Consider the following 27,130-nt stretch of genomic DNA (forward strand, 5'->3'; position numbering starts at 1 on the left):
GGCATCAGAGGAGCGAAGAGCACGAGCGGGGCAATAGTGTGAGATGAGAGAGGAGAGATAGGAAGGAGCTAGACCGTGAAAAGCTTTGAAGGTTAACAGGAGAAGTTTATATTGGATTCTGAAGTGAATTGGAAGCCAATGAAGAGATTTCAGAAGCGGAGTAACATGGTCGGAGCGGCGAGCTAAGAAGATGATCTTTGCGGCAGAGTGGTGAACAGAAACCAACGGACTGATGTGAGAAGAAGGAAGGCCAGAGAGAAGAAGGTTGCAGTAGTCCAACCGTGAAATAACCAGTGCATGAACAAGTGTCTTGGCAGAAGAGACAGACAAAAATGATCGAATCCTGGCAATATTATACAGGAAAAATCGACAAGATTTAGCTACTGCCTCAATATGAGGAATAAAGGAGAGCGAGTATATAACTGTGTATATAACTGCATGTTAAGTCAGGAGTAGGATGGAACACCAGAATTTTTTTTTGTCATGGAGTGAAAACAGACTGATCTGTCTATCCTACCCTTTTTCCAGTTTAAATGTTTTATTGTTTCAAAAACACAAACAAACAAACATCATGAAAATAACAACTAAAAGAAAACAAAACGTGCAAACTTAAAATGGGCTTCCGATTTTCTCCACAGCAAAGATATAAAACAATGTTTTCTCTTACTCTATAATTACAACAACAATAAAATTTCCCCTCTTTCTATTATCTTAAAGTTTTCTTCTTATTTGTTGAATCCACAGATAATGTCTACCCTACTCTTCAGTCAGGTTAATTTTAATCAACCCTCTTCCCCAACTATAAAATGAGTCATGTGAGTTGACCGTAGTTCTTTGCTATATGAAATGTAATAAACCTCTAGGGTAATTGCACTTCACACGAGTAGATAAACATAGCAGATGAAATAGTAGAATATACTCACATGAAGCCTCGAAACCTACTTAGATCATTATTTGGTTCTTCACATTCAATGATGCTAGTAAATTTCATTGGATCAAATTCAGAATCCTGGAATAAAGAAAATAATAGGGTTAAGCAATGAGCAGAAAGCTTAACAGAAAAATAATAATTAGAATTTATTTTAGACGGGGTGCCCTCCATAAATGGCAAGTGAAGTCGTCAGATTCGGCAGTCTATTTTGGAGAAGGTGAAAGCCCCAGGTTTCAAAAAGGGACCCACTGAGACCATTAGTCTCCTTTGGGCATCCAATGACATCATCAGGGACTTGAAACAACCCAGAATATTCCTTGCAGCCTGTTTGAACAAATTGGGCCTCTTCCCTGCCCCTTCCTGTTTGTGTCTATTAAGGTGGTGATGGTGGCAGCAGCAGAGGAGCCTGGTTCATTCTAGATGGCTTTAGGGAGTTGGGAGGATGTGGATGCTACTGCTCAGGATCAGCAAGCCTGGGATGATTGTGCCTCATGAGAACTTGTATGCTATGTGTGAATTACCCAAGGGGCAGCATCCAACATCACCCCTGTGCTAACGGGAATGACCGCTGGCATAACAGGAAGATAGCACTTGGTAGGGCAATGGGTAACTATCCCAAACTAGCACTTCTGGAACGGTCAGCGGAACTTATTCCAGAAGGGAGCTATAGCCCTTGTATCTTGGTTGCAGGCTTCCCAATGGCATCTGGTTGGCCACTATGGAAAACAGATGCTGGACTACATAGGCCTTTGGTTTGATCCAGAACAGCTGCCCCGATATGCTCTTATGGAATCAGGACAATAAGAATATAGGCAACAATAATAGCATCACAAACGGTGGGCAGTATCCAATGGTGCCTGTGCACTGGCAGGACTCACTGCCGATGCAATGGGAAGCTAGCGCTTCCTAAAACGACCATGGGAATGAGCTGAAATACTCCTTTCTGGAACGGGTCACAGGAGCTCATTGAAGGGACCTCCACTGACCAGCCCCATTCTGGAAACGAGTGTTACAACTCATTCCTTGGATTGCTCAAGGAAGCATTAGCTAGTGGTGGATTCCCGCTGGCACAACCCGATCAGTGGAGGTGCAGGGGCAGCATTGGATACTGCCCAGTGTGAAAATAGATTAAATACAACCAGAACATATCATACAAAATAAGGCAGGATATAATGCATCCTATTCAGGAACAACTGTGATCTCTCTCAGTTAGTTTTTTGTATATATATAGCACAGATTTAAACAAAAAGCAGCCTTTATTTGCTTTTATCCGTGTAATCTGTGGTATGGCTTTTGAAAAACATTATTCGCACTGGGGAGCAGAACCAATTGTGCTTCCCCATCAGTTAGTGCGTGAGTTTCTAAAAACACACAAAAACACTTTGTCTGGTGTGCATATTATTCATTATATGGTAGAAGCAGAAAGATGCTACATTTAAAAACAACAACACATGTGCCCAATTCAACTGTAACTTTGCTTCCTGCCATAAAGCCGCATTTGGGTTTGTTGAAAAACATCCAGGCAGGCTGAAAACACTAAAAATGATCATTAGCAGGTTTCAAATGTTTCAAGTTCAAGCAAAGCCACGTGGCAATCTGGGCAAATATAAATCAATACATCATCTATTACGAGAATGTTAATACAAGCCTTCTGAAAATATAATCAGGCTTTCTTAATTGCTTCATGCTAGCTCAGATAAATTAATCCTGTACAGTAAATTAGGCACATATAGGAGGATGCTTCTTTCCTAATTAACATTTAAAATCCTTCTTGATTCCCTAACTAATTAGGCTCAAGCTGGCACTTGCACTGTCTGCATATACTGAGCATTTACCCACTATTATGAGGCTTTATCGTTGGACTTCCATGGCAGAGCAAATACCGCTTTTGTTTAGACATGTAAATTTAAATGCTACATTCTTTCAGCAACAATTGTGCTAATTAAGAGCCTTTCCGCATGATCAGGTTTGTGGAAGGAGAAGGGGGAGGAGTTGTATGCTGGATGGGCATTTGTTCTACACAATTATTATAGCCAACCTGAAAGTTACATTTTTATTGTGAGAAAATGGCATTTTCCAAGAACTTCTGAGAACAACTTGATACTTCCCACAGATTGGACATTTTTTGCTATTGCTAAGGCTGGTCAAACCAGTTCCTTTTACTCCAATTCATTTGCACATTTATTTCCCCCAAATACGTAGTTTTCTCCATGATTCAGCACAAGAAACAATGTGAGTTTCACCATGCATGCTTCTCTATATAAATGCCAACACTGGTACTGTGCCTGTGTACAAAGCCATAGTTGTATAATGCACCACCTATAATTAATCTCTAGGCTATGTTGTTTTAAAATAATGTTTAAGTCTGTGATATCTTTTAGCAATTCTATGTAATGTAATTGATGCCTATTTTATTTTAGTCTCTTAGTTTCAGTTGATTAATTTATTCGGTTGCTTTTTGACTTGTTGTATATGGACTGTTGGATTTTATTTGCTTTGTTGTACATCACCCTGAGAACTATTTAGTATAGGATAGGTTTCAGAAATAAATAAATTAGAAAAACATATATTTTAAAAAACAGGGGAGTCAGCCATTACATGTTGCTTTGTCCCAACACTAGCGTGGCACCTCACAGAACCTAATCCAATGAAGTCTGCAAATGTTCCCCAAGTTAAGACTCTGTTCTCCCGGCCTTGCAAACCAACAGGGTTTTCTTTCTGTTATAGTTTTAAATATGTAAGGAGCCAAGAATCACATTACTGCATTTAGAGAACTGCAAAGTCCAGTGGACCACCAAATTACAATTCACAAACTGATAGGGAGAAGGGGTGGAGGCAAATTCAGTTATTTTGATGGAATTCATAAAAATATCCCTTGCAATTGCTGCATAGAACGTACTTATGCAAGTACAATGGATACTTATTAGCGATTGACCTGGTTTGCATGGAATGACAACCCACCCTGAATTATCATCCAAGGTGGCTTGTCATGATGTCCAAAGCTGATGTTTCTGCAGGGTGAATACTTTTTCATGAACAAGCCATCCTGAGAACCCATGTGGCTGTTCACACAACATGCTAATCCACACTCAGAGATTGAGTGTGGATTGTTTTGAACCATGGGCTGTTTGTTGTACTGTGGGTTAGCATGTTGATGGAATTCAGTCAGTGTGGCTTATTAACTATTCAGTATGGCTTATGTTCTAAAGCCAACTTGAGAACCCATGGTTTGTTGTTGGATTGTTCAGGGTGATTAACAAACCACATTGCATGGTTAATAAGACACATCGGCTGTGTTCAGACAACATGATAACCCACCCTGCAGGAAACATGCTGGGTTCAGACAACATGCTAGCCCACAGTTCAACAAACAACCCATGATTCAAAATAACTCACACTCAACCGCTGAGTGTGGGTTAGCATGTTGTCTGAACAGCCTCAATGGCTTGTTGCTGGGTTGTTCAGAATGGTTTGTCATGATGTCCAAACCTGGCAGAACGGGTTCAGCAAGCTCGTTTGAAAGGGTTACGGAGGTGCTTGGAAAGAGCAGTGAAAAAATTGAATATTCCTCACAGTGTCCACCACCCTCCATCTTCCAGCTTGGCGCTTCATTTGACAGCGACCAACTTTATCCCCTGGTGAACCATGTTAGCACTGCTATTGGGACTTCCCCCTACCTTTTTTAAACTATTCCCTGTAGTATGAAAACAGAAGGGAAGAATCTTAAATCCCCCTCCATCCCAAATCCCCATGGTCCTGAATAAGGGGTGCATGTGCTTACCATGAAGTTAATCATGCATAGCTATGCTAGGAAGAGAGATGGGCTGTGAGGAGCAGCCAAAGAGGCCTCTTTTTTAAGTGTTAAAGGGAAAAAAATGAAACATTCAGCCGCTTCAACCTAGAAAGTACAGCGTCACCCCTTCTACTTTGAATATATGGCATATGTATGTCAGCACAGGTACTTTGCAAGGCAAGGGAGGTGGTGACGGGAGGGGAGAGAGTCTAATCACAGCAGGAGTATAGAGGAGTTGTGCCACAAAGGCCCATGGGATATGTGCAGAGAGTGGGCAGGAGGAAACCAGTCAGGACAAGCCTCTGAGAGGCTGATCATGTGTTGGCACCATCATGACTTAGTGAAAGAATAACCCATGGTGGAATGTTCTCCGGGTGGCTTATTGTGACGTGTGAACCAACCCATTATTTCTTACATCGGTACTGATGAGGGACCCAGTTTTTTTCCCTCCTGCATTCAATTTGGCCAGCAAAGAAAAAAATAATGAAAGACTTGAGAAAAAGAGCAAGCTGTGAAATTTTGCACTGGGCCTCAATGTAATTGACATGGGAAATTCTGTGTAATATTGGCTACTCTGAGTTCCTTGGAGGAAAGGTAGAATACAAATCATCTAAACGTTTATATACCTGCTCTTTGTCGTGTGTGTCTCTCATTGCCCACATCCCATGTTTGTGCTGATGAAGGAGCTGATCTGCGAACTTCATATAATTCTGTTCCCTTCTTGAGTGTATGATTGTTGTGCAAATCCTGGTTGAGGCTGTATGAGGACTAGCATGAGCTAGATATATGAGTAGCATTTTATGACAGAAGGGCCAAAAACTAATGAGTGAAGCATATGAAATGTCCTTTTCACCTTGGGAATTGCATTCCTTTTGTGTCAAGGCAAATGGATGGAATGGGATGGAAAAGTCTGCTATACCCATGATGAATATATTTCTGGGGCCAACATATCTTTTTAAATCTGACGTCTGATCCATCCATGACTCCCTCAGAATAAAGTTGATAAAAACAACAGATGAGACATTTTGTTACACTGTGCTTTAGGTACGTAAAACATGCTATGGCAATTCTCACTCATCCCCGGAATAACCTTGTAAAGCAAATCAATAATATTCCCATTTTATAGATGGCAATGGAGGTCAAGGATGTGTGACTTGCCCAAACCGCAAGAGAAAATTTATTGCTTGGATGGATTTGATCCCAGTTTCCCAGGGTTCAAGTCTGATACTCTGTCTGCTAAACTACATTTGCTCCCAATCAGAACAGCTCCCACTGTTTGAGCAAAGTACATTATCATGTAAAAAAAGGATAATCACAGAAATCTTTCCATGCAAACTCCAAAATATCTCTCAGAAATCTGAATTTAATACTTTTAGGGTTTTTTCCCCCTTTGCTTGGAAAAACATGTTTCTTGCTGTGTGCCAGCAGAATTCTGAAAAGTGCCGTTACAAGTAGATGAGGATTTATTTGCACAGGTATAGCAGGGTATCATTTTAAAAAGTGAGTCCCTCCTCCCAACTCAATAACATTTATGTATAATCCCATGGGCCTTATGTGGCCCACGCCGCCCTCCAAAATGGATAAATAATAAAATATTTATTTGATGATAGGGGAATGGCAGCTGGAATAGCTATGGAGTGCTAAAACGTCAACAATAGCTTGTAGGGAAGTAATGTTGCCTCTTACAGTGCCTCCACAGTATGGAGAAGAGGCTAACCTTGTATCGGTTTAATCCTAGTTGTTCCTAGTTGTGAAGGCAGAGGGCAGGACTAGAAGCAATGGATGGAAATTGCAGGGAAGACTTTGGCTGAATATTAGGAGATATGTTCAAAGGTTTGAACAGTGGGACAGTCTGTCCTGGGAACTGTTGAGCTCTCCTTTGGTGGGTGTATTGAATCAGAGGCTGGATGGTCATCTGTCAGGGATGCTGTAGTAGCATCAACATTACAGATTCTGCATTTGAACCAAATGTTGTAATAGCATCCTACATTATAGATCCTGCATTTGGACTAGATGCTGTAGTAGTTTCCTACTTTACAGATCTTGCATTTAGACTAGATGTTGTAATAGCATCCTACATTATGGATCCTGCATTTGTCTAGATGCTGAAGTAGCATCCTACATTACAGATCCTGCAATTTATTTATTTATTATATTTCTATACTGCCCAATAGCCAAAGCCTATAGAGCTGGATGCCCTCAAAGGTCCCATCCAACTCTACAGTTCCATGATGCTATGAAGGTTTTATCTCTATTAGAGTGCAGTGGCAAGGCAGCATCTGAGTTAGCAGCAGCTGCTTTATCTCATCTTAGCTTTCGTTCAGCACTTTTGAAAATGGAAAAATGTAATGTCTTAATACCTTTGACAAATGTTTAGGAGGAAATCCTAGAGACAGCAGAGAGACCTCCTGCTGAAGGCCAAGCTAATCAAACAAAAGCTCCTTACAATTGCTGAACTCAGCAAACAGAGGCTGATCCCAGCGCTGGGTAGATATATTAAGTTCTGCACCAAATGTAAGTTTATGAACACATTTCCTTTCTCTCAGGAACACATGCCAACAAAGGGCAAATCTCTTACATATAGCGGCTTGATATCCAGAGATGAAGTCTTTCTTACTGAAGAAAGCTGTCAAGGTCTATGGGGAAAGTAATTTCATTGGATTCACTTATCAGCACTGCAAAATGTACTTTAAAAAATATAGATATCCGACTGCCGCGTAATTGTCATATATCAACTCATCTGGGAACAAAAAAACTGTGCTTTCCCTTCACTTCTGTAGATTATACATTTACGATCTCTTACAATTACCTTAAAACGCATCGGCCAGGCAGTATGAGAATGAGTAAATCCAATTGCAGCAGTAGTCCGAGAAAGGAAAGGGAATTCCACCCCACCCACTCTAAATAAATAAATAGCAAAATTTGATTTCCACTTCTATTCTTTCTCTGCGAAATGAAAGTGCTGCTGCAGGCCGTTCGGTTACAGATACTGACATTGTTGGAAGGAGAAATCTTATTCATCAATGAGTGAGCAAATACATTAACCAGGTGCTTGCTGTGAATGCTTGGCAAGCACAAATGCAAGTTCACACTGATCAAACTGGTGCTGTTCTTTGGGTTTGTCATCCTATTTCAGCAAGCAAGACTCCCGCTGCGTCAATGTTCTGTTGTACTAACAGCACGCAAATTCATTTTTTTTTAAAAAAAGGTGTTGCTAATGGGAATGCAGCTGAAGACAGGTTGTTAAAAACTGGTTTCCAAACATGTAGTTGTTACTTTGAACATGCCACATTTCCAGGACGACGTAGCATATCTCGGTCTTTCTTCCCATCTCTCATTCCGCCCCTTGTCCATTTGATTGTCGCATGTCTTATTTGTCCTTCATGGTTTGAGCTGAGATTATAAGGGCCAGGACTCTGTCCCTGTGCTATAGTTGCAGGTGGAATATACAGCCCCAAAGCCTCCTCAGCCCTACAGCTCTCCAGCGATACTATTACAGGCACTTAGCCTTGCCTTGCTTGCAGGGAACACCTCCCACCCCAACGATTACTATGGCTTAGTGGCACATATTTGCACCAAACTGCTGCTTTTAGAAGGTAAAACCAAACAAACAGAGGAGGAGCCCTCACAAATGGTTATAACAAATGAACAGAGAAGGTAGCAAGGTTTATAGCAGGGGTGGGAAACTTCAGATTCGTGGGCCAAATTCTGCCCTCCAGTGTTCCAAGATGGCCACCGCTCAATCGTTTGGAGGTTTCTAGGGTGACCATATGAAAAAGAGGACAGGGCTCCTGTAATATTAACAGTTGTATAGAGAAGGGAATATCAGCAGCTGTGATTTTTAGGCATGCCACACCTGGTGAAATTCCCTCTTCATCACAACAGTTAAAGCTGCAGGAGCCCTGCCCGCTTTTTTTATCTGGTCAGGAGGGCAGGACACCTGCACCTTTAACGGTTGTGATGAAGAGGGAATTTCAGCAGGTGCAGCGTGCATACAAAAAGCATCCCCTGAAATTCCTTTTTCTATACAAGTTAAAGATACAGGAGCCCTGTCCTCCTTTTCCATATGGTCACCTTGGGTTTCCCAGCTTTTGTGAAGTCTCCGTCCCTTCTAAAACATTGAAATGCCTCTCCTCAGCCTTAGTTATTGGAAGAGCTTTAAACTAAAATATGCAATTGTTTTTGGCCCCACCCCTTTTTCCTTTGTTTCCACCCACCACTGGATCATGGCCCCAAATATAGAAGTATAGCTTCCAAATCGCATGAGGTACTGGTTCCTCTCTATTCAGCCCTGGTTAGGCCTCATCTTGAGTATTGCGTCCAGTTCTGGGCACCACATTTCAAGAAGGATGCAGAGAAGCTGGAGCGTGTTCAGAGGAGGGCAATGAAGATGATCAGGGGTCTGGAAACAAAGTCCTATGAGGAGAGACTGAAAGAACTGGGTATGTTTAGTCTGGAGAAGATAAAATTGAGGGGAGACATGATAGCAGTCTTCAAATACTTGAAAGGTTGTCACACAGAGGAGGGCCAGGATCTCTTCTCGATCCTCCCAGAGTGCAGGACACAGAATAATGGGCTCAAGTTACAGGAAGCCAGATTCCGGCTGGTATGTAGTTCTTCCCAGCACTACATCCAATGAGGTGGTATTTCAGGGCAGTGACACATGAGATCAGGTGATAAAATTGTTAGGGTACAAGAAACTGGGAGAGTGCATGTTAGCAGAAGTGGAAATTATCGACACCCTTTTCCTCTGAAGTGCTCAATTCATTGCTATTACATCATCAAAAGCATTTCAATTTTAAAAATGAGATTTTGTACTTTTTAGACCCTGGCCCTAATAGTGCTCGTTTTGTTTTATTTTGGTGCCATTTTAACTTGTTTTTAGTTTCATGTTTGTTTTGTTTTTTATATTTTATGGTTTTATTATTCTGTACTCTGCCCAGAGAACATATTGTTAATGGGCATAGTGTAATAAAATAAATAAAGTGACCCACTGCAAATTCAGCAACAAATCTGAGTATTGAATGAACTCCTGGGTGTTTTAAGCTGATTGTTTTATTTTAACAGATCAATCCAGATCCCCATCTTGTCCAGTTTTAATAGACACATTTCAGTTCCAGAGGGTATCGAAAAGGGTGTGAATTCTTGGACTTACTATCTGTAGTGTCAACACTTGCATATGTTGGTTTTATGAACATTGAGGGATTGCCAAGCTGTAGTAAATTCCTCCTTGCCAGGAATAGACCAAGTTGCCCTTAACTAGGTGGCTCTAAGGCCATTCCTGGAAATGGCTTCCTTAGGCCCAGAAGCCTGCAATAACTTTGGCATGTCGACAATATTCCTTTCCTCAGGAAGGTACACAAGCAGGTGATAGCAGAGCAACTCCAGGATCTCTTGGAGACCTATTATCTGTTAAAAAAAATCCTAACCTGGTTATTAGGTTTAAAAATACGACATGTGGAGTGGCTCTGTTACTGTAGCTATGTGTAGGAAGAAACATCTGAGCCGGGGAATCCCAGGCCAATGGAACCTCCATTTGCGATTTCCCTTCCTCAAAATGGAGGGGGAGAAATCAAGTGAGTGGCACTTCATGGGATGGGGCGCCATGTGTCCTACTTTACAGAGGATAGTCCTCTATTTGAAGGGCTGTCGGAAGACATCCCTTCATTTGAATTTATTTTATTTATCCAAAACATTTCTTGGCCGCCTTTCAGGACAGAAGCATCTCCCATTTGAAGGGCTGCCTGGTTCAGGTCCGTTTAAAAGCCACAAGAAAGGAGAGTCTTTGAAGTCCTTGATATCAGGCTGAGCAGCTCATGTGGTCACAGTCTTTCCCAATGTGGTGAGAGGGATTGTATTTCTGTTTAAATTCTAGTCACTATTTAGAAATGTGCATCTGCATTTCCTCTTTTCTGGCCACCCTATCATGGGATCTGGTGTTGGATGGACACTCTGGCTTATCTCTCCCACACACAAGTAGCAATGGGGCTACTTCACGTGGGACAATGTTCAAATGTAAGACCCAGGCCACAATGCTCCTTGTTGTGGTGCTATCCTCCCTAAACAATTACCCAACTCTCCTTGTACAACTCACACTAAATGCTTCCACTTTCCTTCACTTCAGAGAAGAAAGCCCATGAAAGGAGGATCAATGTGTTTTCAGAATTCCAGAGCAGGCCGCCTGGCTGCCACACCCTCAGTAATTGCTTATGGAATGTTTTATGTGAGCTGGAAATATTTTGTCAGCCCTGCCGTGAAGAGCGGCAGGGCTGATCTATTCCCTGCTTGCTACAGTCAGGTTTCGTAAGAATGATTTATAGTGTTTTGAAAACTTTAACCTATACTGGTGGAAAAATTTACATCTCCAATTCTCCACAGTGTATATATATGAAAAAAATCACAACATTTTTTAATAACTTACTCTGATCTCAGTCCTGTATACCCGTGTTCCTTAAATCCCAATGATTTCACTAGGATTTAAATAGCCCAGTGCTGGTGTGTGCAATTAATTAATTAATTACATTTCTATACCCTCCAGTAGCCGAAACACTTTGTCAGAGTGTAAGAATGTGGCCTGTTTCTGAAGATTCCTGCAGAGACAGTTAACCAGGGGATAGTTTTTCAAGCTCTTTGGTCAGCTCTATATTTTGACAAGTTCCATTCAGGAGAGGTTTTTGCAGGAAAACGGAGTACTGAGATTTGAAAGGCTGCTTTGTGACTGTTCTCTCTCCATAACTGCGTAGTGGGGGTACATAAATTTATTGCTCTAACATTTTCTCACACCTACTAGCAACTTGGCAACCTGCTGCAGCCAACGGTTTCTCAATAAGTGAGGAAACAGCAGCCAGTGGATAGCACAGATAAGGAGTTGCATTGTTGCAGCCTGTGCTGTTAGGGACTAAGTGGGGGGAAAGCGGACACAGACCTTACATATGCAGAAAGCTGCCCTATGGCAGGCGTGAGGAGCCTCTTTTAACCTGAGGGCTGAATTCCGTTTCGGAGAAGCTCTCAGGCCTCACCTGCCAGTGATGGGTGGGGCTGAAGGCAAAAGCAGTGGAACCTATCACAGCATCCTCACAAAATACCAACATATTGAGCTTAAAGCTCTTACCCAAAGCAGGTTGCTGCCTGAAGAGGAGACACCCCCGCCCCCGCCAACCACTTCTGTTGGTGTGTGCCTCACATGTGCCTCAGTAGCCCGCTGGCTGGGTGGCTTGCTGATTATGTGTGCATAAGCGAGCCATCCTCCTCAGCATGCTGCCACCTTAAGTGTTTCCACCTTATGTGCCAACAAAATATCATGGAAAGATCCCGACCTCATGCAGGCGCTGCACAGCTCCTGAAGGCGAAAACACTTTATGGGCAGCAGCGCGCTGGGGAGGTGGGAGGTGCAGGGGGAGGGGGAGCAACTGCTTCATGGTCCTGCTGGCTGGCTGCATGGCTGGCCATGGTGGTAGCCAGCAGGACCAAGAAACAGCAGGCTCTTTGGAGGGGGAGACCGCTGCTCTTCCCAGACTCCGCCACTTGATGCTCCCGCTTCCTACTGCTTCATGGTTATTGCTGCCAGTACCTATGCCTTAGGAGAGGCATTTCAACCTTTCAGAATGAGGAAAAAACTGTACAAAAGCCAGGAAACCCCCCCCCCCCCCAAATGATTAGTGGTCGGTTGGAAAGGTAGAGTGGCCCTCTGGAGAAAGCCAGAAGGCAGAATTTGGCCCTTGAGCCTGAGCCTCTGTACCCCTGCCCTTATGAGAATGGTTCTCATGGGGGAAGAAAAGCTGGAGGCTGCCTGCCCAGGAATGACCTTCTGTTTGGAAGAATCAGGAGGCCACTGTGTGGTCAGTCTACCTCCCTCTATCTCATCAAAGGATGGGTGTATCTGTCAAGCTTGATTTTGCTCAGGTTCTTGTTTTTCCAACACTGACTCCTCATCAGCTTGCAAATTCTTTTTGTCTGCAGAAAAAAACCTGTGCGTATCTCTGTGTGCATGTTTTTTAAAAAACTGCTCACATTTATGTATGCATTTTTTCCAAGTGTACTCATTTTTGCACACACTTTCATGCATTTTTTTCAAGCAACTTTTCTATTGAATAAAGCATCGTTATGCTCATTTTTTTAAAAAAATATACACTTCTTTATGCACACTGTTTAAAATGTACACATTTTGGGGTGGTGTCCCCCCCTTTTTCTTTTTTGCAAACTGCTCCACAAACTTCATAAATATATGGTTTTCAATGGCAAATTGCATTCTGGAACTTGTTTGGATTTGGAAAGTACAAATTTTGTTAAGTCAACATTGAAATGTGAACTCAATGAATTTCTCACCCATCCCAGCCCTCTGGGCACAGCCTGATAGGATGCTAATCTCTCTCCTGACTCAAGTGCCCTCTTGCTTAGACAGCAGCCTGGTTGAAGGAAACCCTGGGCTGTGGCCCTGCAGAAGACCAATCGATGCTCTGGCTGCCATACTCTTATTTATTAGATTTGCCCCTTGCATTTCTCCCCCCAAAATGGCAGACCTTGTGATGCTGGAGCCCACAGTGCACAGTGACACATCACACACACAGCTGTGATCCTATGAACAGGAGAGCAAGCAAAGAGAGAGAGAGAGAGAGATGCATCCCTCATCTGCATTAGGGTCCCGGTGATGAATGCTGGTGGAATAGTGCCGGGGGGAGGGGGAGAGCTGTGAGGAAGCAGCTCACACCCACTGTGCTTGCTTCCTTGTGGAGACTCTGCAACCCTGATTTCAGAGGTTGCATGCCATTGGCAGGGGCACAAGTCTCCTCACTTCCTCTCTGACACCGCCACCAAAACCACAGACATCTTGCCACCTGTAACAGTTGTTTCAGTGTACGAGAATATCTAGTAAAAGAGGATCCTGCTCTCTCAAGTCTTCTCTCGCTGGAGCCCCTCCACTTAAGGGAAGGCCTTGTATGAATAAAAGAACACTACAGGACTTTGATTCTGCTCATAACAGGTTCACGGTCTACCTTGCCCAAACAACTCTCCTTTGAACTTGTTCCCTACCTGCTACTCTATAAATATCCCTTTCACATTCTTTAGCGGTCTGCTATTCATTAGAATTCATTCTCAAGTTCCCTCAGCATTCAACTGTTTATTTAATTCATTTCACAGACTTCCCTCAACCCCTAATTTTAGATTCAGGTCCTTAGACTTTTCTTCAGTGCAGAGAAAGTCCTGCGGGCTGTAACTGTTTGAGTCAAACTGGAGCCAATGGGCTGATTCGGACACAATGCTAAACCATAGTTAATGCTGTGAGCCTTGGCCATGTGCAGCCCTCCTGTCACCCACCCACCCAGGGACAGCAGCAAGGAGGAAACCAGAAAATTTTGTTTCCATTTTGGATTAATGTTGGCTTCTCCTAGCATTTGAAACTGACACAAACTGTAGGTAATCTTAGCTATGGTTAGTGGAAACAAGCCAACTTCAAATCATGGTTTAGGAAACTAAATCGTTTCCCACTAACTTTAGAGTAGCTGCAGCTCATCCACATCACACCAGTCTAACTACACAAGGTTCTGAAAGGATAAAATGGAAAGGTGACAGAGATGTGAAAGCCTAGCTCAAAATGGGAAAAGGAGTGGGGGCAGAAAAATGCTAAAACACTTTTTCCCCTCAGGGATTTTTCAAAAAATATATATGAGATAGTTTATTTCCAAAAAGAATCCTAGACATTCACATCTGTAGAAAGGGAGAACAATTTACAGTACCCCTGAGCTTTCTGGAAAAAGTATCAGAGGAAAAATATCCTAAATAATAACATTTTATACTTCCTGAGAAGTAACTTCTTAATATTCAAGCCCACAGAAACATATGCGAAATCAGGAGGACATTCAGTTAATGATCACGTTGTCTTTTGTCTACAATTACAATTTGAAGCGAAGAATATCAGGGTGCCCACATATATGGCAAAAATCTAATACGCTTGGTGACATTTTATATTAAAGCTTCCTGCACATTTTGTTCTGATTTTTGGAAATCACAAAACTAAGAAAGGTTACATAAAACTCCACATAAATAAAAAGTTCTATTAGCAGACTGAGTCATTTTCCACACATTGCCAAATGGGATCCATCTCTGAGAAACAAAATAGCATTTAAAAGAAACAAGGCGTTCACAATGCAAAATAAAATAAAATAAAATCTTCATAAATTGAAACTTGGAAGTCTATTTCTGTATAAAATGGATTTCAAAAGTAACATTTTATGCTAAGGCTTTCAGTAACAGAAGTCTTCTTAGAATTCCCAGAATTTTGATATGTCAAACTTTGTGATGTTGCTTTGTTGTTGTTGTTACGCAACGCAAAATTGTCAGACCTGTCGATGGTCATATTCAAAGGCATAGTTTGAATCCTTGTGATCTCACTTGAATCAAAATCAGGCTCAGGTATATCCCAGACATCTGCACTACAGAAAAATGAAAGCTGTGCTTGGCTCCAAAGGTTACCCAGCACAAGTGGAAAGGCAGTTCTGCTTATTTGGAATGGGGTTGTGGGACAGTGTGGTTGTGGGGCAGTGTCTGCAGTTTCTTCCGACTTCTCTTCCATTTGCAGTCCTCAGTACCATATCACGCACCATCCTTGAGAAAGCTTTGGGCAGAAAGGGGTGCAGCTGGGAGGAGGGGTCATGGTTTTTATGATCTAAGCTTTGTGATCTGGTACGGAAATCCATGACAAGCTTGTCATTTAACACACCCACACCCACACCATTACATTTCTAGCCAGAATGGCCTGCAAAGACATCACTGGAGAAACGTATAGATGATGATGATGATTTGTATCCTGCCTTTTGCCCAATACTGGTAACGCCAGATGAAATCTCAGACAGACATCAGTGTGGTGAGGGCTACTGTGATATAGTGGCTAGAGTGATTACTAGGAATCGGGAGATCCGGGTTCTAGCTCCACTCAGCCACAAAGCTCACTGGGTGACTTTGGGCCAGTCACACTCTCAGCCTAACCTACTTCAGAGGGGTGTTGTGAGAATAAAACAGACTGGAAGAGGACCATGTAAGCCACCTTGGGTTTCTTGAAAGAGAAGGAAAAGACGAGATATAAACATAATAATAAATAAAATAAATAAATCAGAGGTGTGCCAAACAGGGCTCCCAACATTCAGACGGCAGGCTTCTGTCCTGCCCAGCTCCTTTTACCTCCCCATGGCAAGCAGAATAAATAAAGCAAAATAAGCAAACATCTGCATATTTTCTTAACTTATTCCAGCTACAGAATTTGGATTTTCTTGGCGGCTGCATTTCTATTTTAAACACAGCGACAGACCAGAGTAAAGCCTTTCCAAAGCAAAGCAGTCTTACTTGTTAGCTGAACTAGGTTAGGGCTTCATGGATGCCTGGAGGCTGCCCTCGACAGAATGGCAAAGAACTAAATCTAGTTTTAACATAACGTTGTAAGTCTAATACGGCACCTAGTGTCACGATGAAAGCGAAGTATTTAATACATAGTAACATACAGAACCAGGCAAGTCCCTAATCCAGCTTTTGTTATTCCCTTCTATTCAAGCCTCCCTTATTTCACATATATGTCAGAACCCAGACACACTATATTTACCCAAGGAAGTACTGGCTGCAGCTGTGTAGCCCAGTGCTCCCACAGAGCAGGGGTGGGCAACTTGTGACCCTCCAGATGTTTTCGGTCTACAACATCCATCAGTTCTAGCCAGCATAGCCAATTGTGAAGGGATCATGGGAGCTGTAGGCCACAACGTCTGGAGGGCCTCAAGTTGCCCACTCCCTGCCAGAGAGGAAGGTTCTTAAAGAGTATCTCTTGCCCATGCCTCATTGCTGTTTCTAGAGACAGCTGGCAGCAACCTCTTCACACAGCCTCTCTCAGCCCGGTGCCACCTAGATGTGTTGGACTGGAATTCCCATCATGCCCAGTGAGCATGGCCAATGATGGGAGTTGTAGTCCAACACATCTGGAGGGCACCAGTTTTGAGTAGGCTGTCTTAAGGAAAACCATTTTGATTCATGGAGAGGCCTTCGCTCAAGTTTGAGACCCTCTTGTAAGCCTGCAACTGGCTAAACTTGAGGGTTGCTTCATACACACATAAGAAGATGGCTGATTGAAATCTCTCTCCTTGACATGTGAATTTTCTTGTGAAGCCTGGCTTTTATTTAAAGGTGACTTCAAGCAAATGCCTCCTTTCATTCATTAAACCAGAAGTGGTACAGTCCCTGTGTAAGGACTACTGCCTCATTCTGGACATGTGGTAGTTCTGAGAGTGTATGTAGAAGCAATGGGGGAGGTATTAATAGGGCAGTTGTAAATCATGGGGTGATTTTATTAAAGGGATTTGGTGGTTTGTTTGTTTTTCATATTCTTGATTTTTATTTTTTTAAAAAAGAAGTTTTAAAACATTCCAGATTCTAAGAGCTGATTTTGTTCACGTTAAGCGAAACCATTTCCAAATATTCTCTTATGTAAATACACTAAAATAAAGGCTAGTTGTTAACTGAGCAGCAATGTTTTTTTAAATTTTATTATTTGCTTTTTTTGCACAGAAAAAAATCTTGGCAAGCTAAGGAGAAAGACTTGTACACTCAGCTACCCAGCAACAGTACTTCTAATATTGACTGGATTCCAGTCAACTCTCTTAAACTGCAATTACGCACGTTAGTCCCCCCCCCCCTCCCGGCCGGGGGGGCTACACTGGTCTCTTTGCTTGAGTGATCTCCTATTTGCAAAGTCCCAAGACAAAGCTATGCACAATATTTATACATTCAAATGGGATTGTTTTCAGGGCCTGAAGATTTGGCAGTATAGTTTATGAAATTAAAGGAATGCTTGGATGGCATCAGTGATTTCTTTCACTGTTTGACTATTAACACGGGACAAATAATTACAGACAGTGGATATGTTTCTATATTTATTAGCATCCCGGCAATGGAGAGTAACAACTGTGTCCCCAGGATTCCACAAATAAATCAACAAAATCAAAGCAGGCTAGAAACAAGCCAAGGAGGGAACTGTTCCCTCCTCTTTCAAATATGGTTTTCCCCTCAGTGAAAAAGTACTACAGCAGATTTCCTCAAATCTGTTGCACTCCTGGTGTTTTGGGTTACAATTCCTATCTTTCCTGGCCATGGGCCATGCTGGCTGGGGTTGATGGGAGTTGTAGTTCAAAACATCTGGATGGCAGCAGCTATACTATACTTTCTCTGTACTCACCAGCTATTGCTGACAAATGAGGAATCTTTAATAAACACAGTAATTGCCTTACAGCAAACAAACAAAGGTGACCCTGACTTTGGGGGGTGGGGGATAGGGGTCTGGTTTTCAACCTCAGATGACTCTTTTTCTCTTTAACTTGATTTGATTTGATTTGGGGGCATGGTGTCTCCTTGTAGCTGGCTCAACATTCTGGACCAGCTGAAGTTTCCGAAAGGTAGCCCCACATGGAGTGCATTACAATAGTCTAGATGGGATTTAAGGAAGACCTTTTCTTCAGGAGGCATTTATTCTGTGCCCATCATTCCTTACTCATGGTTGTTTATGGGTTCTTTAGAAGATGTCTTGACCCTCTAGTTTCGTTTTTGTGTCTAACTAGCACTTTTGGCGAGTTTATTGTTTCAGCAGGGAAAGTATGGCATTTAAATGTGGAAGCGAAAGAAAGTGCGATTTCTTCTTGCGTATTTCTGCTATTCTGCTATGCCACAGTGCCACCTAGAGGTTATGTAGTGGGAAAAAACAGGAAAAAATGCTCTACGTGTGGTGCTTGAATCTCTAGTCTAGAATGAAACTGAAGGTAGATGCAGTGAATTAACAGCCAATTAACAGCCTCTGGTAGAAAAGTTCTAAGAGATCAGATCTGACATCTTAAAGAATGGGTGATGTGAGGCAGTTTGCTGGCACTTACTGGAGGTATCAAGGCATCTGTCACTGAGCACTGTTCAAAGGAGAAGAGAAATTAACATCCTTTTTGAAGGAGGGAATATTTGAGACATGTCAGCCACTACTTCTGCACTGTGAAGGCACATGGTGGTTGAGTGAGTAGCAGAGCGAAGGGCAAGCTGTTTGGCATCATGGATAGCACTCCTTCCTTAGATGCTGCTAAACAAAACCTTGTGATAGCCTCCAGTGAGGGTGCTGTGTCCCTTCCTCTTTGGTTGTCAACTCAGCGATGTCCGCCTTCATACCTCCCCTCCAGTGAAGTGGAGCTGCTGCAAATGATTTATTATCATTTATTGTTTGTGTAAGTGCTTAATGTGCCCCAGACACAGTACAAAAACAGAACACACAAGACCATGCCTGCAGGTTCAGGCACATGACTCAAAAGACTGGATGGGAAAGGGAAAACCTTGAGCAACTTGGGAGAAAATGGAAACAGGATGAAAAAGACACAATAAATGTCCTAGTAAATTAGGGTGGCCAGGTGTCTTACTTTATAGAGGACAGTTCTCTATTTCAAAGAATTAGCAGAAGACAGTCCCCTATTTGAAGGTGTGTTGGATGTGTGCAACTCCTCTGTTTGATGAGCTGTCTGGTCCAAGTCTGATTTAAAGTCAATGAACCATAAGAAAAGCAAGCAGAGGCCTTGAAGTCGCCCTAGAGGCCTTCAAGAGGCATCTGGACAGCCATCTGCAGGAATGCTTTAAGTGGATTCCTACATTGAGCAGGGGGTTGGACTCGATAGCCTTATAGGCCCCTTCCAAATCTACTATTCTGTGATTCAATGATCAACAGTGCCTGGACAGCAGACTGAGCAGGCACAGAAGTCACCTAGTCAGTCTTCTCCACACTGGTGAGATGTATTGTATTTCTATTCAAATTATAGTTATTATTTCTAAGTATGCATTGTTACGCAAATTGGGTATCTTCTTTTTGGGTGATCCATTTCTTCTATTTTGGCAATGCAAAAGTGACCACTCTAGCAGTAATAAGAAGAAACAAAAGCCAGGCAGTGCATGAAGAGGGAAGGGCAAGAGAACATCCCTTTAATCATTTCTAAAAGCGTTACAAAGAGAAGTCTCACACAATATTTACAAGGAGAAAGTCCTACACATAACAGCCATTAAGAGAGAGAGAGAGAATGGAGACAAGAGAGATGATGTGAGATTTTCTGTCACAATGAAAAATAACTGATGGCATTTAATGAACCGGAGAAGCCTTGGCCCCGGAGAAACTGAAGAAGACCACTACACAATGGTGTAAGGAATCACTTACACCTAATGTGACTTGAGGTCTAAGTAAAAAAAACCAGGTCACTTGTCCTTACAACTGTTTCTTTTCCTAGCGAATAAAAGGTATTGCTCCTACGAATCAAATCTAGTCTTGGCTTCAATATACAAGTTTTGACACTATCGGTTTGTAAAAGGGGGGAAAAATTATCACATTGTCTGCTGGACCATTTCTTTGTGTGTCTCCAATCCAGTGCCTTCATGATGTGTTGTACTACAACTCCTAGAACTCCCAGAATCCCCCAGAAAGCCCACTTTTGTAGGCCAAACCAGGAGGGGACGGCTGATACAAGATCTGGGGGACAATAAATACCTACGTATTTATAGATACATCATAATATTGAACTGCCAGTAATAGTGATCATCTGGTGACGGGCTTTCTCAGGCTGTTGACCTTTGGGTGTGTGTCAGTAAATTCTTCCGTTCCAGGAATCGGCAGACAAATTGGTTTGGGTTTGAAAATTCCCACTCAGAGGCAAGATATCCTTCTGAAGAAAAACTGTTCAAAGTAGTGAGTGACGTGACATCAGCCCTTGGTGGCAGACTGGTGCTGAGGCTGCCTAGTTTTGCACCAACGCCTGGGGCAGGAAAGAGCCCAAGAAATCAACATCATAATGACAAGCTTCTGATCAGAATGGGAAAATGTCACTGGTACGCCAGTTTCTTCTCAAGAACACTGCTTTATGGCCAGTTGGTTTCCTGCTCCACAGGTTCTTTCCTAGCATGCTTAGCTATCATCAGTTTTATTTTTCATCTCTCATATGACACTGTCATAAGTCACCAGCAATAAATTCTTGGTTTTTATCTTCAGTCATTTTCTTTCAGCTAGCATTTGCCCAGTAACTACCAAACGACCAGTCAATGTTTTATTGATGAGACCGCAATCTGGTATTGGCACAGATAATATTTATAGTAGCTTGTTTTTAAATGACTAATTAATTAATTCCCCATTGCCCTAACCACATTATATATTAATGACAAATAGTTTTAAGATCATTCCTCCCACTCTATAATCCAAGGTTACAATATTTTAAATTTAGTCCTTTCAAATTAACTGGTTGATTATGGATCAAACTGTCTGTATCTATGTAATTCTAACAGTTTATAACTGTTCTGCCAAATGTCTGTGTTGCATTTTCTCGTCAAACCTATACTCCTCAGTCTCTCCCAGCAACACTTATTAGTCTGGTTGTGGGGGCATTTTTTTCACCCATAAAGACATCACAGAACAGTGTTAACAGCTACCATTTTCTAAACACTTGAGCAACTGCTACTGGAATGAATACAGCCCTGTGAAAAACGGCAGAGCTCTTCCCACTGCCCTTTGACTTGTGATACAACACATGACCAAGCGTGGTTGCTAGAAAGAGAAAGAGAAAAGGACAGCGTACAATATATTCTTTTGTTTTCTGTGGAAACAACATTCCTGCTCTGAGTCCAAAACCCAGCCCTCCCCACTCTGGTGCCCTCCAGATCTGCTCATCTCCAACCTGAACGAGGCCACATGGCCAAACATCAGAAATCATTCAAAACCATCCGGAGGGCATCAGGTTCCGGGAGGCTAATCTAACCAGTAATTCCCAAACTCTGGGCAGTGAGAGAAGAGAACTGCTAGTTTGCTGTGAGAAAACAAACCAAATAACAAAAGGATCCTGTGAACCCAAAGCATTACTCCTCAGAGGAGGCTGCTCACTGTACCTTGGCATGAGGTTGGGCTCACCAAGGGCTGGGCTCCACCAAGAGCAGAAAGTTCATGTACACTATAAAATGGGGATGGGGAAACAATGACCCTCTGATTGTTACTGAACTCCAACTCTCAATGTTCAAGGATGATGGGAACTGTAGTCCAATAACATTTAGAGGCCACAGGGTCCCTAAACCAGCTACAAAAACTAAGCCTCATATGAGACAAAAACAAAAAGTGTCTCCCTCATATTCAGGGGGAAAGTGTGTCTTAGCTTGAAAAGCATGGAAAAGCTGGTCTAAAGGAAAAAACCCTCCTGAATGTCCTAGACCAGTGCTGGACAATTAAGGCTGTAATTTGATACACAATTACTTGAGAGTGGGAGTTACTTCTGAGTAAGTATGCACAGGACTGTGCTACACACATCGGGATGTTCTAAAAACCAGGAACTTGAAGGACTCTCCTTTTATAAAATATCATGTCTGCACTGATAAGTAATTTCTGCAAGTAATATTGTGTTTTGCCCCTCTTGTCCTGGGCTGAGCATGTACAGGGTTTGGTGGCTGTTGCACCAGCAGAGCCATGGTTTATCCCGCCCATGTAATGGGTGTATAGCAGGGATAGGAAACATGGTTCCTTCCAGATGTTCTGGATACAACCACCATAATCCCTGACTATTGGCCATGATGTCTGGGGCTGATAAGAATTGTAGTCCAAAACATCTGGAGGGCACCAGGGGTAGGATCCAATGGTGCACTATTCACTAGTGGTGAGCATCGCTGGTTCCTGGTGCACATGCGACCGACTCTGGCCCCTGGCGAAATATCACTTCCGTGGGCAAGCCCCCAAATCACCTGAAACTGAAGTTTCTGGAAGGTCTGACTTCCAGAAACCTCCATTTGGGGACTTGCCACTGGAAGCACTGTACTGCCGGGGCTAGGGGACGGCCGCATGTGCACGAGGTTCCAACGGTGCTCACCCCTAGTGGTACAGCACTGTTGGATGCTACCCTAGGTTGCCTACCCCGAGGTACAGTATTGGTCAGCCTATCACAAATAGTCACAAAAACCATTAACCTTAGGTATTGCTATGAATTTCTCCTGGAAATCATGCATCTGAAGCCTCCATCTTGCTAGAACAACTAGATGCTCTTTCACTTGCATAACACTGAACTAGTGAACAGTACTGCTTAAACAAAGCACTGACTTACTTCTTTTTTAAAAAATAAGCATGCTGACTTACCAGTTCTAAAAATCCTTTCACAACTTGTCTCTGTTTCAAGTTGGTCTCCCCATCCAGATTAGCAGTTTCTATGTGACACAGGCCATCGGGGTCACTTGAAGAAAGCAGCAATATATCAGCAGGTATGATTTCATTACAGCGTAGCTGAATGAAGTCTCCGACCTTTACTTCTTTCCAGCATCTGGTGATGTATTTCATTTCAATCCTGGTAAAGAAATGTTTATAGGAACTATATTAAAACATATCCAAGTACAGCACAGCCAATAAAATCTCCAGGGACTGATTTGTAAAATATGTTGAACAGCAGACCGCCATCAGTGCTGCATTGTGCTTGTGGCAGCGACGCCTCTGACACCAATTGGCACATGGAAATTCTAAAACGCAACAGAATTTTCACATTCCACCCTCTGTGAGAAGTGGCAGTTGTCAGCTTGACTGAGGTTAAAACTTCACCAAAGCGCTATGGATGAGGAACTGCTTGGGGCAAGGGAGACGACTGCTGGCATGAGATCCCAGAAAGAAGGAAACCTAAGGTGCACAATGTCCAGAGCTAGGGTAGATGAATGGAAAGGGGAGTGAGAGGAAAGGGCAAGAAAGAGAGAGAGAAAGGCTGAAGGAAAACATTTGGGGATTGTGGGCTGGGGAAACAAGGAGACGTATGGATGTGAGATCTAGACTTTGAGAGGCCTCCTCAGTTTTTAAAAACTTCCACAGAAGTGAGAACGGTTTATCAAAGCTCAGTTTCATCAGAACTCTGGTTTTGTTGTTGTTGTTTTTAATTAATTATTTTAACATGATGTTTTTATTCTGCTGCTCACTGCTCTGAAAATTTTGGTTGTGGTGAACAAATATTGTAAATAAATAAATAAATAATGCTGCTAGATGAGGCTTCATCATTGCAACCAAGAATCCTAAGGCACAATGAGACAAGAGGTAGAATAATTTTGAACTGCACACACTGATTTGAACTAACCTAACCAAATCTTCCGCTTCAGGATTCTAGTTCTAATTTACCCGACTGTAACACTTTCTTACCACATGGCTGCCACTGAGGCAGCCACTTGGGGTGTATTCATAAAGCACCTTTTTAAAGCTTTAAACCTGCTCACTTTTATCTACAAAGGCGACTTGTGGAACCTTAAAAGGCTAATGAATTTGTTACACCATAAACTTTCAAGGCCTAGAGTCCATGTCATCAGACGCATGAATAGTTAGTCTGCAGGTATATATACACATTGTGAAAGGACAAAGACTTTTAAGCAGTAAGGTCAGCGGGAAGTAAAACTCAAACATTATAGACAGTAACCATTTCATGAAAACTTATGATGTATGCAAAATTATTACAATGACCATTCACAAAACTGTTGATGATAACACAAGCATCTTTGCATTGTGCCAGGGTTGGGATGTTGTCAGAAACCAGGATGGAAGAGCAATCAGGATTAGAGGATGAACCGGGAGGCAAGATCAGAAACACAAGACACACCAGAATTCAGAAAAACTTTATTGCCCAACAGGAAGTCCTCTTATCCTTCTTCCTGTTTGGGAGGATGCAATGGCCAGCCTGAGCAGGTAGAGTGCAATCCAGAACTAGAAGGTTCTTCACCAGAAGGCTGCAGCTATGTGGTCTCACCACATGGGGAAGTGGTCAGCAGCTCCTGAAAAATTGGGCCACAGATAATGCCCAAGCAGTTCCCTTGGGCAGTATCCAGTTGTGCCATTCCGCTAGTGCAAATGATGTTGTGCTAATGGAAACTAGGTTAGGAAGTATGCATAAGAGGACAATCAAACTAAAGTTATCTTTCTACAAGTACGGACACACAACTGGTTGCAAGTACAATGCAAAAGAGGGTGCTCAATGGAAAGGTTTGGCAGAGCTCCGCTGGCATTATTTGAGTTTTCAAAATGCCATAATTGCATACCATCTCCGCCACTCCCTTGATTACCCCTTGATAGTGTACCATATTTAATAGATTGTTCCCTTGCTGAAAAGTACCAAAATTCAGTTCCTTTTGCACCCTGACTCAATGTACCAAACAACTGAGCTGAAGGGAAATAAGGAAGCGTTACTAGTAGGTATGTGTTGCTGCAAGTCCCATGTTTCTGAAGCATTTGTAAACGAAAACACCGTGTGCCCTGCAAAATGCTTTTCCAAAGGAATATATGGCAAGGGTAATGCAAGGCACAACATGGCTGTGCTGCCTAAAGTGCCAAAGATTACAGCGCAGTCTGAACAGTAATTTCAAGGACCAGATTCCAGGGGAGGGGCACCATTTTCTTGTCTCTAACTTAGGGTGGCCACTAATGCATTGCCCAAAAAAGGGACACCAATTTCCATACCATATGCATATGCAGGTTGATGTGAACAGATACAAATTTAGAAATTGTAATGACAATTTAAATAGAAATAAAATATATTTCACCACTTTGGAGAAAACTGACCAGATGACCTGTATGCCTGCTGAGTCTGATGTCCAAGTGCTAAGTGTTGATGGGCTACTTCCAGGCCTCTGCTCGCCCTTCTTGCAGTTTTTTATGTTAAAACTGGACAGCCCTTCAAATAGAAGACTCTCCTCTGACAGCTCTCCAAAATAGAGAACTGTCTTCTGTAAAGTAGGGTATTTGGCCACCCTACCCTATTTGTATGAGTTTTGAGTTGTTGTTTTTTAAAAATTGTAACTCCATTTGAAGTTCTACTTGACTACCATATTTTCTTATAACAAGGCGGACACTTATGAAGTTACTGAAGGTTGGATGGGGCTACTCAAAAAGTGGATAAATTCAGTGAGTCACAATGAGACTTTTTTGGTTTGGTGCAAAAATATCTAAAAGGCAAGTACGGGCATAAGTGCAGAAAGAGGAAAAGAAGGCAGGCTTCCTGAATTGATTTATATGTACATATTTCTGTGTAAGAACATAGGAGAGACTGATTTATGAAGGAGATGTAAAGGACCAAGAAATATGTTTTCAGCACAGTGCCCTGACCACTTCTGTCAATAAGAAGTGTTTGTGTGTGGGGATACATTCAAGAGTTGTGGGTATACTGCTATTCCCTATAAGTAGAGAAAAAGCATCGGGTGTAGGGCACAGGATTCAGCTTCCTGAGAAGTTCATTTTCATTTTCAAAAAGCAAGATTCTAGCCATATGGCTGCAGATGCCCAGTGAATCTCAAAAACCACGGGGTGAAGTTTAAAGTGACTGACAGAGCTGCTGAGCAGAAGGAAAATTAGGCAAAGACAGTCCAAGCCCCTGACATCCTTTACATAAGAATTTCTACAAGTAATATAATCAAGCTTTTCCTGGTGCAGAATTTATTTTACCTCAGAGAAAAAATTTCAATTATTTTCCTAAATCACAAATTACACAACTTTTAATATATCATTACATTATTAAAAGTTGTTAATTTGTGCTTTAAAGAAAATAATTAAAATTATTGTAAGGAGATACAAGGATAATTACTGTAGAAAGAAACAGTGGAAATTGCAATTATTGTAAGGTGAACCTAAGGCTGTCATGCTATACGTAACTTACCTGGAAGTAAATGCCATTAATCGCCATCACACTTACTTCTGAGTAGCCATGTAAATATGGCTGCAGAAGTGCCTCACTTAACATTTGCTCAGGTGTAGGCAACCGAGTGTCCTCCAAATGTTTTGGACTACAACTCCCATAACCCCCAGCCATTGGCTATGCTGGTGGAGACATATGGGAATTGTAGTCTAAAATCTGTGAAGGGCACCAGGTTACCTACCTCCGTAGTTAGTTAATTTCCTCAGAAAGGGAGAATCCAAGGTGAAACTGCCAAATTCACACTTATCAGGAAATTCAATTTTATCACTTGTAACCTGAGTTGAAATTGTGGGTTTTATCACACTACAAGTGTTTGTTAACATCTTGGTGCCAGAATGTGTATCGACACTACTTTGTGAAAGGTCAGTGTAATTATAGTAATTACTTCTCTGTTTTAAAGTAGTTATCACTGTCTGTATCTGTTACATTTCATTCTCCTATGTCCTCACTGCTTACTTCTCTCTCCCTCTCGCTCTCCACTATGGGTGCAGAACGTCAGGCCTGGGGGCCAAATCTGGCCCTCTGAGGGTCCCCATAAGATCTCACCTCCTCTTCCCAACCACCGATCATTTGGTGGTTTCCCACCTTTTGTATAGCTCCCAGCCCCCGCTGCCATTCTAAAATGTTGAAATGCTTCTCCTATGGCTTAATTACTTCTAGTAATTAGGTGGAACTCCCTGGCTGGCAGGG

At 42.3% G+C, this 27,130-nt stretch overlaps 1 protein-coding gene across 1 annotated transcript in view; it reads right to left on the reverse strand.

Annotated features, from left to right (window-relative positions):
• ATP10A (ATPase phospholipid transporting 10A (putative)) overlaps positions 1-27,130 on the reverse strand; it is a 158,954-nt gene that overhangs the window by 73,079 nt on the left and 58,745 nt on the right. The window contains exons 2-3 of the mRNA XM_063126292.1: positions 22,870-23,074; positions 924-1,009 (exon numbers count right to left, since the gene is read on the reverse strand). Of these exons, the coding sequence (XP_062982362.1) occupies positions 924-1,009; positions 22,870-23,074 (291 nt within the window). The remainder of the gene's footprint in view (positions 1-923; positions 1,010-22,869; positions 23,075-27,130) is intronic.

The sequence above is a fragment of the Elgaria multicarinata genome, chromosome 5 (assembly GCF_023053635.1).
Source record: "Elgaria multicarinata webbii isolate HBS135686 ecotype San Diego chromosome 5, rElgMul1.1.pri, whole genome shotgun sequence".
NCBI classification, from domain to species: Eukaryota; Metazoa; Chordata; class Lepidosauria; order Squamata; family Anguidae; genus Elgaria; species Elgaria multicarinata.